The following is a 14,708-nucleotide window of genomic DNA, read 5'->3' as shown; positions in this document are numbered from 1 at the left end:
ACAAAAATTCACCTTTTTTCCAGAGTCACCTAGCTCTCTCATACCTGCACGTAGAAATGTGATTCAAACTTTAAAACAGAGGAAAACTTGTGCTCTCTCCAAAACACCAAACTGTTTTTACATAACATGTAAACTTTTCAAACTATGAGCAGTCAAACGAGGAGTGGAAATCACTTTTTCTTCAAAGTTAGAGTGGAAGCGGCAGTTCGCTTGAATTCGAGAAGCAGTAAAAAATAACCTTAATTTTTATTTTTAACTCGAGCTCACGGCCAAACCGTGAAAAGGAGACAAATAATTTTTGGTCAAAATGTAGACATAGGTGTTGGGATTCATAAAATGTGACTTTGACAGGCGGGGACTGCACAAAATTTAAACGGGGGGCAGAGACCGGCGGCAATACCTGTCTCGCTCCTCACTGACTCTAATGTAATCATCTTTTTTTTTTCAAAAGAATCTCACTCTGTGTTCACACTGGGCTTACTCGCTCATTTTAAGGAATATGTGAATAAAATAAACACTGTCAGAATCTGCCGGCTTCTGTGTCTCTCACGGTGTTTTCGGTTTTTGGACAGGAGTTACGGTTTTATCACAGTTTGAAATTGTTCGGGACCTTGTCAGGAGCCAAATTTTGGAGGCATTTTGAGAATTTCCAAGCAGATAGCAACCGTATGACCTTAGCTGCCCTTAGCAACCGTAGGGCCTTAGCTGCCCTTAGCAACCGTAGGACCTTAGCTGCCCTTAGCAACCGGTTGCCGGGCAGAAACTAAGCTACTTTTTTGTGATTGGCTAATTCCTGTCTGTCTGTTTTGCCAGTTAACCGAGCTAATTCATTTGAATGGAGTGATTTATTCATGTTTACTGAGGACTAAATAAGTAGTTTTATTGTTTTGTATAGCAGTTGTATAATTTGTGGTGTAGAAAAAGAGAAGGAGAGAGGCACAAACATGTGTTTAGTGTTTAGTTGTCAGTAGGAGGAATAACACAGGGCTGTGAATGAGCTCTGTCACTGTGATCAGACTCCTCCTTTAAATCCACCAACTTAGTGTTGATGAAGACTAAACAGAGATCAGAGTCTTCTTTATACTCGCTGTAGCTCAGAGTTACTCAACACTGCAGATATGACGTCTCTGTTCATCTCAGTGTTGCTGGCTGCTATGTGCCTTGGTATGAACACAGCTCTGTTTCTGTCATATCAATCCAACATTGACATGATTCTTTAACAGCTCACTGATACTGTTTGTTGCTGTTTTACAGAATGCAGAGCACAACAAGACAACGTGCTGCAACCAAAAGGAGATGTGACTGCTACTGAAGGAGAACCAGTAACACTTAGATGTCAATATAACACAAGTGGAACACAACATTACCTCTTCTGGTACAAACAGGATGGAAACAACAGACCCAAATTCATCCTGAGCCGCTTTAGTTTTGCTCAGGGGAAAACAGAGGACGAGTTTACGAAAAGATTTTCATCTACGTTGGATTCAACCTCAAGATCAGTTCCTCTGCAGATCTCCTCTGCTGCAGTGACAGACTCTGCTGTGTACTACTGTGCTCTGCAGCCCACAGTGACAGGAAACACCAAAACTCTGTACAAAAACCTTTGGAGCAAAGACAACAGAATACTCCACAACATCCACTAGAGGGAGTCACACACTGTTGATCGAGTTTTGAATCTTCACATATGTGACTCAGCCCTACAAAAGACCCATCTGTATCCAACAATGTGAAAGCTGCATTATGATGGTGACCGCAGCATCATTTCCACAGCTGAATCACAGAAGTGTAACAGAGGGGTTGAATCGGTCGACTCTTTCTCTCTTGATAATGATTCCTGTCTCTCAGCTCAAAGTATCTTCTGATGTACTGATCCCATAGCAGCACTCTCTTTTCCCCACATTAAAATCTGTGCACCTCACTGCTGGAAACTCATTGGACCAACTTCAACATGAGGTCACATGAGGTCATGCATTGCTGTGGCACCAACACATTCAGGCTCCAGTCCACCATGACTGAATGAATATAAGTGGTAGTGAAAACAGTGAAGTATTATAATGACATGGAAGAAGACACTGTATTACATGTAGATCGGTCTCATCATGACAGATACTTGATGTGATGAATCATCTGAATATTACTGAAGATACTGATGTAGTGTAGGACACTGAATGTCTCCAACACCCAAGATGCATGTGTTGACATGAGGTGACAGGAACAGGTTGCATCATATCATCAACGTGGCCGGTAAGAACATTGGTGTTAAACAGCCTGATGTGTTCACCTCTTTCAGAAGAGAGAAACTTCTAAGGCTCAAGATATTTTAAAATGTCCTCTTCATCCTCTGTAGAGAGTTTGAGCTCCTACCCTGTGGGTGGAGATAGAGACTACTAGAGGTAGTCTGAATCTCTCAGGAACCTCTGCAGCCATCAAACTGTTAAATGTCTGTGTTGGCCCAGCTGATGATGATGATGGTTTTTGGCAAAGGATACTCTAGTTTTACTGTTGGCACTTGATGTTTTTATGTTTCCTTTGGTGTGTTTTATTATGTCTGTGTCCTTTTCCCTGCCTAATATGTTATAATTTGGTTGTTTAAATATGTTTTACATTGTGTTACTTTCTGTACAGTATGCAGTTTGGACTTTTTCACTTGTCAGAAAGTTGTTTCTCTACAGATTCATTGTGCTGAGTTTTCTGCAGATTCCTCCTTCAGTCTGACCTTCTTGGATGATGATGACTGCAGCATCACTGTCATTTCTAAAGCTTCCATCAGCCTGAATGGAAACAGACCACAGCAAGAGGAGGAGCTACACAACTGAATATGAAAGGCTTCATTTGGAACTGAACAGATACTGTGTTCTTTCTAGTGTTCATTCACTACAAGTCAAATCATGTTACTTCTTTTCATTTGGATGATGCTGCTCACTTTTCATACTGGTAAGTACTCAGGACACAAATCAACATGTAATAAGAGATGGTAGACATGATTCAATAACTTCATTGTTTCAGGATTTACGTGATTACTACATTCAGTTTAAAGACTTTTCATCATTTTAAACATAGAAATGTCATGGTGAAATATATATCTGTTGTTTTCAGGATCCTCTGAGGATTTACTGAAACCACTTCAAGATGTAATGCTGACTTTGGAAGGAGACGATGTGACTCTCTCCTGCAAATATTCTGGATCTGTACAAAACCTCTACTGGTATCGACAGAAGTCCAGTTCATCTCCACATCTGCTCATCATGGGGTATTCAGACACAGTAAAAGGATATTTTTCTTTGAAACATGAAAGAGAAGCAACCATATTTCACTTGAAGATCTCCTCTGCTGCAGTGACAGACTCTGCTGTATACTACTGTGCTCTGCAGCCCACAGTGACAGGAAACACCAAAACTCTGTACAAAAACCTTTGGAGCAAAGACAACAGAATACTCCACAACATCCACTAGAGGGAGTCACACACTGTTAAACTTCAGAGGTTTGCTATCAAACAGTCTAGATTCTTTTCACTGGGGAGAGAAATGACAAAGGCATGACAGTTTCTTCTGACTAAGACAGGAGTACAGAGAGTTGTAATAATCAAGTCTAGAGCCACAGCTGCCCCATTTCAGATATACTGACAGTTATCTAAGCAACCTCTGTCTGCCTCCTACTGCTTTAGAAATAAACTACTTTACATGAATCACTTATAAAGTTTTCTTCTGAGTCTGAACAAAAATAATCCAAGTATCACAGGAGCTAGATGGTTTTATCACTAACTGCATAAGGAACTTCAGTTGCAGTAAGAAATATTCAACCCCCCAAAGATATTAAGAATTTATCAAATAAAGTTTTTTTCAAAGAGCAATATTCTGTTTTGGTTGATTTCTTTATCAATTGAGGGATACATACAATCAACACAGAAAATGCATGAGGTAATATTAGTGTGTAACAGTATATTTTGTGAAGATAGTCATGTCACAATTATTCAATCCCTTTATAATAGTGTTGTAAAGTCTTCTGCCAATTTGTATGGCCTGAAGTGGAGTTGAAATATAATTAAGCATTTGGGAACTCTATAATGATCCTTCATTTGCTTCAGTTGTGATGCATACATAAACCCCACCCAAGAAGGTATTCAAGGTGAATTCAAATCATGGGAAAGACAAAGGAACTTCCACAAAAGCTGAGAGGAGATTATTTCATCACACCTGAAGGGCCTTGTGTATAAAAAGATTACATACCAAGAGACACCATTAGGAGCATTATAAGGAAGTTTAAAACTTATGGGACAGCTGCAAACCTGCCTGGCCATGGAAGAAAGCCCAAAACTTCATCAAGGGCCCTTAGCAACTTAGTCAGGACAACTCATAAAACCCCTGTGTTACTGTGGGAACACCTACAGGATGACCTGATGAAGGCTGGTACAAGTGCTTCAGTGGCAAATATAAGATGAGCACTGAATGGACTGAAGGACTTCATGGCTGGACTCAGACAGTTCTGTGGACTGATGAAACCAAACTGGAACTGTTTGGACATATGGACCAGCATTATGTCTGGCTTATGACCAGAAGTATACTATCCCCACTATCAAGCATGGATGTGGGTCATTGATGATGTGAGGCAGTTTGTCTGCAGCAGGAACTGGCCGTGTACCTGGCATCATGGATTCCCAGAAATACCAGATCATTTTAAAGAGGAACGTGACGCCTTCTGTTGACAAATGAATCCTTGGTGATCATTAGACTTTCCAGTAAGACAATGATCCAAAGCACGGCTAAAAGTCAACCAAAGCTTGGTTGAGAAATAGATCCTGGAGCTTCCTGGAGTGGCTTTCTCAGTCACTAGATTTAAATCTGACTGAAAATCTTTGGTGGGATTTAAAGATCATCAAACACCACAAAGCTGGAGGCTTTTGCACATGAAGAATGGGCAAAGTTTCCAATCGAGAGGTGTAAGAAGCTGTCAGCACTTACCGAAAACATTTGTTAGAAGTTGTGAAAGCTAAAGGAAGCTCCCAAGTTATTGAAGCTGGGGGTTGAATAATACTGCACATGCACATTTGTTAAAAAAAGAGTTACGTTTACACAAAGTCTCAGAACATCCAAGAGCATGTGGTTGGTGGACCTCAGTTCTCCAACTGGAGTATGATGATGATGCTGGAGTTGTGCTAGGTAAGGAGTCACCAGCCCATTTAAAACCTTAAAAACAAACAAGAAAATCTTGAAATCAATCCTGAAACAGACAGGAAGCCAGTGGCTTCCAATACTGGTGTAACCACAAGACACCATCAAACAGAATAAATGGACACTTACAGACTGACTTCATCCTCTTTGTTCCCTGTGGGCCATTAGGCCACAATGAGCTCCGTCCATTGTTCATTATCCTCAGTAACATGTTGAGCTACACCATAAATACACACTGAAGCATTCAACTCTGACATTACTGTTCAGTTATATTCTCACACGTCATAAACTCAACAGGGCTACACTTTAACAGCTGAAGCTTTGACCAAGTTTACAATCAGCTGATTTATAAAAACAACTCCACCATCTTTACATTTGACCTCTGACATCTGCAGAGAACCAAAAGACACTAAACTGTCATTTATATTCAAACATTAAATCTCCAGTGATGAAAACATACAAGACAAGCTATGCTAGGAAAGGAGAGAGGCACAAACATGTGTTTAGTGTAAAGTTGTCAGTGGGAGGAGTAACACAGGGCTGTGAATGAGCTCTGTCACTGTGATCAGACTCCTCCTTTAAATCCACCAACTTAGTGTTGATGAAGACTAAACAGAGATCAGAGTCTTCTTTATACTCGCTGTAGCTCAGAGTTACTCAACACTGCAGATATGACGTCTCTGTTCATCTCAGTGTTGCTGGCTGCTATGTGCCTTGGTATGAACACAGCTCTGTTTCTGTCATATCAATCCAACATTGACATGATTCTTTAACAGCTCACTGATACTGTTTGTTGCTGTTTTACAGAATGCAGAGCACAACTAGACAACGTGCTGCAGCCAAAAGGAGATGTGACTGCTACTGAAGGAGAGCCAGTAACACTTGAATGTCAATATAACACCAGTTCAACATCACAATATTACCTCTTCTGGTACAAACAGGATGGAAACAACAGACCCAAATTCATCCTGAGCCGCTATAAACTGGATGAGGGGAACACAGTAGATGAGTTCAAGGAAAGATTTTCATCCACATTGGATTCAATCTCAAGATCAGTTCCTCTGCAGATCTCCTCTGCTGCAGTGACAGACTCTGCTGTGTACTACTGTGCTCTGCAGCCCACAGTGACAGGAAACACCAAAACTCTGTACAAAAACCTTTGGAGCAAAGACAACAGAATACTCCACAACATCCACTAGAGGGAGTCACACACTGTTAAACTTCAGAGGTTTGCTATCAAACAGTCTAGATTTTTTCCCTCATGAGACACAGCTGTGATGAAGACTTTTAGAAATGAATGTAATTTGACATATGAGTCTCCTCCTACTGACTGCAGAGGTGGCTGCATGGCAGAGAGCTGTTTGATTCCAGCTGTGAACATCAGACCAAACACAACTCACAAAACCACTCAACACTTATTCACACTGAACATTCAGTTACAGCATTTCACTTCTGGAAACATGGAAACACTCGCTGTCATTTTACTCTTTTCAACTCTTGTAGGTTGGTATGTTTTTGTCATTGTGTGATATTTTACAAATGATGGATATTTCACTCTGGAACACAACTTTAATACAACATGTTTCCTTCACTAGGTAACACCTTGGAAGATGATTTCTATAGAAATCAGTCAAATGAACAGTTGATCAGTTTGTGTCCACAGAGTAACACTGTACAGTTGACATTTTCCACTGTCTTCTCCTCTCAGCCTCATCAACAATGTTAGTCTAATGGCTTCATTTTCTCTACTTTTTCCAGGACTAATAGCTGGAGACACAATCTATCCTCAACAACATGAAGTCAGTAAAAGAGAAGGACAATCTGTCACACTCACATGTACATATGAGACAACTAGCGACTATCCTTGGCTTTACTGGTACACACATCATTCAGACCTTCAGGCACCTGAGTTCATACTCTGGAAAGGAGCTAAATCAGAGAGTGATGAAGAATATATTCCTGCTAATAATAAAAATAGATATGGATCGAAAACATCGCCGACATCAACTGAGCTGACCATACAGAGACTAACCCTGGCAGACACAGCTCTCTACTACTGTGCTCTAGAAACACAGTGATAGAAAGTGTAGAAGAGGCTGTACAAAAACCTGAACACAGATATGTGACTACTCTTCAAAGAGGAGGGAAGTGGTATTCAAACCACAGCTTCATATCAGATGGATTCTGCTAATTCCTGTTTTATCAGAGTCACTGTGGTTACAGCTGCTAATGAAACACTGTGGGAGGATTCACATGAGCAGCAAATCCACATCAATGACAAACCAGCTGGATGATGCTTCAAACACAAGACACCATCAAACACAATAGTTCCTTGATCCTTTCTAAACCTTTCCATACTACTTGCTGTAGTGAACATGTCAGAGCTTGTCACCATCACATCCTCTTTTTATCACATAACAAGAGGGTTGTCCCGCCCACTGAGGTTCAACTCAACCAATGAGATTATTTCTGTCTCCAGAGCAGAAATGTTTGAGGAAGTCAAATCCCAATCAGCTTGATGCTGAGGAGAAGGGCTGTGCAGCAGAGAGGCTGTTTAGTTTCTTCATTCTACTGCAGTGGAAGAACATTGATCATCTGCTGTCTGTTTGCTTTCAACAACTCCAAAGACATGTTGCTTTACCTCTTTATACTTTTATCTCACTTTATAGGTGAGTGTTACAACACAGATCAAAGTCTCATTTTACCTGATGTATTAACCACATATCTGTTTTTCACAGCTGGATGATTTTGTGGAATTCAATTCACAAACGGAAACAACATGTTGGCTTTTTAATGCATTTTAAAATGATCAAAGATGACAGTAAAAGTCAAGAAACTCTGTTGAGTCTCTTTTAAAATGTCTTGCAAATTAACTGACATGAATGATTCATTTTGCAGCCATGGGCTCCATGAACAGCATAAAGCCAGAAAATACTGAAGAACATGTTGCAGAGGGAGGAAACATCAAGCTGTACTGTACATATGAAGGTGATATCTACAATATCCAGTGGTACCGACAATACCAGAGATCCAGACCAGAGTTTCTGCTCTACATCACAGGGAACGGATTGATTCATCCAACTGATTCTGATTTCTCAGCTCACATTAACTCAGCAGTGAAACGGGTTGATCTGCAGATCTCCTCTGCTGCAGTGACAGACTCTGCTGTGTACTACTGTGCTGTGAGGCCCACAGTGACAGGAAACACCAAAACTCTGTACAAAAACCTTTGGAGCAAAGACAACAGAATACTCCACAACATCCACTAGAGGGAGTCACACACTGTTAAACTTCAGAGGTTTGCTATCAAACAGTCTAGATTCTTTTCACTGGGGAGAAAAATGACAAACATGACAGTTTCTTCTGACTAAGACAGGAGTACAGAGAGTTGTAATAATCAAGTCTAGAAGAAATAAAAGCTCAGTTGTACAGTGTGGACCAATCAGTAGAATCTCTGTTTTATTATTATTAAGCTGCAGGTAGTTTTGATGCATCCATTCTTTTAATTAAATACCTTTGCAGGTGGATTAGGCTGTTTAGGACATTTGGGGAGAAGATGATGTATATCTGGGTATCATCTGCATAACAGTGGTCAGACACATTCAGTCCTGGAATGAGTGAGAAAAGGACCCAGAATAGAACCTTGTGTCATATGTGTAGAAAGAAAGCCTGATTGAAACTGATCTAAATTCTGTTTTCATTTAAACATTAGTCAGCTGATTAACATTCACACACCATTGGTGCAGCTATCGGGAGCAATTTGGGGTTAAGCATGTTGCCCAAGGACACATCAACATGTGTATTGGAGGAGCTGGGAATCGAACCGCCAATCTTCTGATTAGTGGACGACCTCAGTTCTCCAACTAGAGTATGATGATGATGTTGGAGTTGTGCTAGGTAAGGAGGCACCAGCCCATTTAAAACCTTAAAAACAAACAAGAAAATATTGAAATCAATCCTGAAACAGACAGGAAGCCAGTGGCTTCCAATACTGGTGTAACCACAAGACACCATCAAACAGAATAAATGGACACTTACTGACTGACTTCATCCTCTTTGTTCCCTGTGGGCCATTAGGCCACAATGAGCTCCGTCCATTGTTCATTATCCTCAGTAACATATTGAGCTACACCATAAATACACACTGAAGCATTCAACTCTGACATTACTGTTCATTTATATTCTCACACATCATAAACTCAACAGGGCTACACTTTAACAGCTGAAGCTTTGACCAAGTTTACAATCAGCTGATTTATAAAAACAACTCCACCATCTTTACATTTGACCTCTGACAGCTGCAGAGAACCAAAAGACACTAAACTGTCATTTATATTCAAACATTAAATCTCCAGTGATGAAAACATACAAGACAAGCTATGCTAGGAAAGGAGAGAGGCACAAACATGTGTTTAGTGTAAAGTTGTCAGTAGGAGGAATAACACAGGGCTGTGAATGAGCTCTGTCACTGTGATCAGACTCCTCCTTTAAATCCACCAACTTAGTGTTGATGAAGACTAAACAGAGATCAGAGTCTTCTTTATACTCACTGTAGCTCAGAGTTACTCAACACTGCAGATATGACGTCTGTGTTCATCTCAGTGTTGCTGGCTGCTATGTGCCTTGGTATGAACACAGCTCTGTTTCTGTCATATCAATCCAACATTGACATGATTCTTTAACAGCTTACTGATACTGTTTGTTGCTGTTTTACAGAATGCAGAGCACAACAAGACAACGTGCTGCAGCCACAAGGAGATGTGACTGCTACTAAAGGAGAGACAGTAACACTTGAATGTGAATATAAAACCAGTTCAACAAGTAATAACCTCTTCTGGTACAAACAGGATGGAAACAACAGACCCAAATTCATCCTGAGCCGCATTATACTGGATCAAGGGACCACAGTAGATGAGTTCAAGGAAAGATTTTCATCTACGTTGGATTCAACCTCAAGATCAGTTCCTCTGAAGATCCAGAAGCTGCAGCTGTCTGACTCTGCTGTGTACTACTGTGCTCTGCGGCCCACAGTGACAGGAAACACCAAAACTCTGTACAAAAACCTTTGGAGCAAAGACAACAGAATACTCCACAACATCCACTAGACGGAGTCACACACTGTTAAACTTCAGAGGTTTGCTATCAAACAGTCTAGATTCTTTTCCCTCATGAGACACAGCTGTGATGAAGACTTTTAGAAATGAATGTAATTTGACATATGAGTCTCCTCCTACTGACTGCAGAGGTGGCTGCATGGCAGAGAGCTGTTTGATTCCAGCTGTGAACATCAGACCAAACACAACTCACAAAACCACTCAACACTTATTCACACTGAACATTCAGTTACAGCATTTCACTTCTGGAAACATGGAAACACTCGCTGTCATTTTACTCTTTTCAACTCTTGTAGGTTGGTATGTTTTTGTCATTGTGTGATATTTTACAAATGATGGATATTTCACTCTGGAACACAACTTTAATACAACATGTTTCCTTCACTAGGTAACACCTTGGAAGATGGTTTCTATAGAAATCGGTCAAATGAACAGTTGATCAGTTTGTGTCCACAGAGTAACACTGTACACTTGACATTTTCCACTGTCTTCTCCTCTCAGCCTCATCAACAATGTTAGTCTAATGGCTTCATTTTCTCTACTTTTTCCAGGACTAATAGCTGGAGACAAAATCTATCCTCAACAACATGAAGTCAGTAGAAGAGAAGGAGAATCTGTCACACTCACATGTACATATGAGACAACCTATACTCCTGATCTCTACTGGTACAAACATCCTTCTGACCTTCAGGCACCTGAGTTTATACTCTGGAAAAGAGGAAAGGGGGGCACAGCTGAATATATTCCTGATGCGAATAAAGATAGATATGGATCCAAAACATCACGAACATCAACTGAGCTGACCATACAGAGACTAACCCTTGGCAGACACAGCTCTCTACTACTGTGCTCTAGAAACACAGTGATAGAAAGTGTAGAAGAGGCTGTACAAAAACCTGAACACAGATATGTGACTACTCTTCAAAGAGGAGGGAAGTGGTATTCAAACCACAGCTTCATATCAGATGGATTCTGCTGATTCCTGTTTTATCAGAGTCACTGTGGTTACAGCTGCTAATGAAACACTGTGGGAGGATTCACATGAGCAGTAAATCCACATCAATGACAAACCAGCTGGATGATGCTTCAAACACAAGACACCATCAAACACAATAGTTCCTTGATCCTTTCGAAACCTTTCCAAGCTACTTGCTGTAGTGAAAATCGCAGAGCTTGTCACCATCACATCCTCTTTTTATCACATAACAAGAGGGTTGTCCCGCCCACTGAGGTTCAACTCAACCAATGAGATTATTTCTGTCTCCAGAGCAGAAATGTTTGAGGAAGTCAAATCCCAATCAGCTTGATGCTGAGGAGAAGGCATGTGCAGCAGAGAGGCTGTTTAGTTTCTTCATTCTACTGCAGTGGAAGAACATTGATCATCTGCTGTCTGTTTGCTTTCAACAACTCCAAAGACATGTTGCTTTACCTCTTTATACTTTTATCTCACTTTATAGGTGAGTGTTAGAACACAGATCAAAGTCTCATTTTATCTGATGTATTAACCACATATCTGTTTTTCACAGCTGGATGATTTTGTGTGTTGTCAATTCACAAACAAACCTGCTGATTGTTCTCCTTTAATCAATCATCTTTATTGATTCATCTCTTCCTCTGCATGTTCTGTTCTTCCCCAGAGTGTAAAGGACAAGACATAGTGAACCAGCCACCAGGAGTTGTCATTGCTACTGAAGGACACACAGTTACACTTGGTTGTACATTTGACACAATTGATACAGCTCCGTATTTGTTCTGGTACAAACAAGAAGTAAATGGTGTCCCCCAGTACATGCTGCAGAGTTCCAGGAAGAAATATTTGATACTGAAATCAAGAATAAATCAGTTCCTTTGAGGATCCAGAAGCTGCAGTTGGATTCAACCTCAAGATCAGTTCCTCTGCAGATCTCCTCTGCTGCAGTGACAGACTCTGCTGTGTACTACTGTGCTCTGCAGCCCACAGTGACAGGAAACACCAAAACTCTGTACAAAAACCTTTGGAGCAAAGACAACAGAATACTCCACAACATCCACTAGAGGGAGTCACACACTGTTAAACTTCAGAGGTTTGCTATCAAACAGTCTAGATTCTTTTCACTGGGGAGAACAATGACAAAGGCATGACAGTTTCTTCTGACTAAGACAGGAGTACAGAGAGTTGTAAAAATCAAGTCTAGAAGAAATAAAGGCTCAGTTGTGCAGTGTGGACCAATCAGTAGAATCTCTGTTTTATTATTATTATTAAGCTGCAGGTAGTTTTGATGCATCCATTCTTTAATTTCAGGTAAACACTTTTACTGGTGGATTAGGCTGTTTAGGACATTTGGGGAGAAGATGATGTATATCTGGGTATCATCTGCATAACAGTGGTAGGATATATTATGTTTTTGTATTATGTGACAGACTTTATTAGCCAGAGCTGTGAGAGCAGGGAGGAGGAGATTAAGGGAGGAGCAAAACTATCACTGAAGTACAGAAAGACACAAACTTTCACTGTGGTGTTTCATACTAAACAACACACACAGTTTCTTGTTGTCTTCAAGATGGTGTCAATGCAATTAAGTCTGTTTTCAACTGTGTTTCTGATCACACTAACAGGTAGGAGACACACTTCATATTTACTTCTACTGATGTTTGCTTCAAAACTGAGCATGAAGTTGTACATATTCCTTTTATGAGTCTTTGACAACATGTTATAACAGAGTTCTCTCTTCCTTTAGGTGTCAGCTGTGAAGAACTCACTCCAGTCAACAATGAAGAGTACAGTTTAGAAGCCAGCTCTGTTACTCTGTCCTACAAATACCACAAAACTATAGCTGGTGGTGATGATTTCTTCTGGTATCGACAATATCCAGGAAAACCACCAGAGTTCATCATGTACATCTCAGGATTGAACAGCTCAAGACCTGCAGACTCACTTAACAAAAGGTTATCTGCTAAACTGTCTGAAGAAAAGCGTGGCGTCAAACTGCAGATCTCCTCTGCTACAGTGACAGACTCTGCTGTGTACTACTGTGCTGTGAGGCCCACAGTGACAGGAAACACCAAAACTCTGTACAAAAACCTTTGGAGCAAAGACAACAGAATACTCCACAACATTCACTAGAGGGAGTCACACACTGTTAAACTTCACAGGTTTGCTATCAAACAGCTTGAAAAGCTGCTTTTCTCTCTGTCAGAAGAAGTGAATTCTTGTGGTGTACCACAGGGATCAATACTGGATCTGATAATATGCTGATGACACATTTTTATACAGTGAGGGTCCATAAATATTTGAACAGTGACAGACATTTCATCATTTTGGCTCTGTAGACCACCACAGTGGATTTGAAGTGAAAACATCAACATGTGATTGAAGTGCAGACTTTCAGCCTGAACTCACGGGGTTGGACAGAACTATGATTTAAAACATGAGGAATTGCTATCACTTTTTTCAAAGTCCAATCCAAGTCAATAACTGCCTGAGGTCCAGAGCCCTGAACATCACTAAACACTGGGTTTCCTTCTTTCTGATGTTTTACTGCAGCTGTCCTCAGTTATTTGTCTGTTTGTGGGTCTTTCTGCCTTAAGTTTTGTCTTTAACAAGTGAAATGCTTGATTGGGTTGAGATCAGGTGATCGACTCGTCCATTGCAGAATATTCCACTTCTTTGCTTTCAGAAACTCCATACTTGCTTTTGCAGTATGTTTTAGGTAATTGTCCATCTGTACTGTGAAGTGGTGTCAAATCAACATGGAAGAATGTGAGCAGACAGTTTATCCCTGTACACTGTAGAATTCATCAAGCTGCTTCTGTCCTCTGTCATTAGAAGCCATGCATGCCCATGCCATCACACTGCCTCCACCTTGTTTTACAGATGATGTGGTCTGCTTTGGATCATGAGCCGTTCCAAGCCTTCTCCACACTCTTTTCTTCTCATCATTATGGCTTTCGAGATTCTTTTCACTGGGGAGAAAAATGACAAAGGTATGACAGTTTCTTCTGACTAAGACAGGAGTACAGAGAGTTGTAATAATCAAGTCTAAAAGAAATAAAAGCTCAGTTGTGCAGTGTGGACCAATCAGTAGAATCTCTGTTTTATTATTATTAAGCTGCAGGTAGTTTTGAAGCATCCATTCTTTAATATCAATTACATAACTTTGCAGATGGATTAGGCTGCTTCGGACATTTGGGGAGAAGATGATGTATATCTGGGTATCATCTGCATAACAGTGGTAGGATATATTATGTTTTTGTATTATGTGACAGACATTATTAGTCAGAGCTGTGAGAGCAGGGAGGAGGAGATTAAGGGAGGAGCAAAACTGTCACTGAAGTACAGAAAGACACAAACTTTCACTGTGGTGTTTCATACTAAACAACACACACAGTTTCTTGTTGTCTTCAAGATGGTGTCAATGCAATTAAGTCTGTTTTCAACTGTGTTTCT

The 14,708-nt window shown here is 40.4% G+C and overlaps 1 gene segment (V, D, J or C); it reads left to right on the top strand.

Moving 5' to 3' along the window:
* Positions 1-1,118: 1,118 nt before the first annotated feature.
* LOC128369840 (T cell receptor alpha variable 19-like) lies at positions 1,119-3,389 on the top strand (the record flags this gene model as incomplete). The annotated part of the segment is given in 3 exon segments: positions 1,119-1,158; positions 1,297-1,559; positions 3,216-3,389. Coding segments are annotated over 3 exon segments (477 nt in total), but the record flags the coding sequence as incomplete, so codon positions are not given.
* Between the last annotated feature and the right edge of the window lie 11,319 nt (positions 3,390-14,708).

Source organism: Scomber japonicus, chromosome 12 (assembly GCF_027409825.1).
Source record: "Scomber japonicus isolate fScoJap1 chromosome 12, fScoJap1.pri, whole genome shotgun sequence".
NCBI lineage: Eukaryota > Metazoa > Chordata > Actinopteri > Scombriformes > Scombridae > Scomber > Scomber japonicus.
The sequence above is the reverse complement of the archived record's forward strand: the minus strand, read 5'-3'. Positions and strand labels throughout refer to the sequence as shown.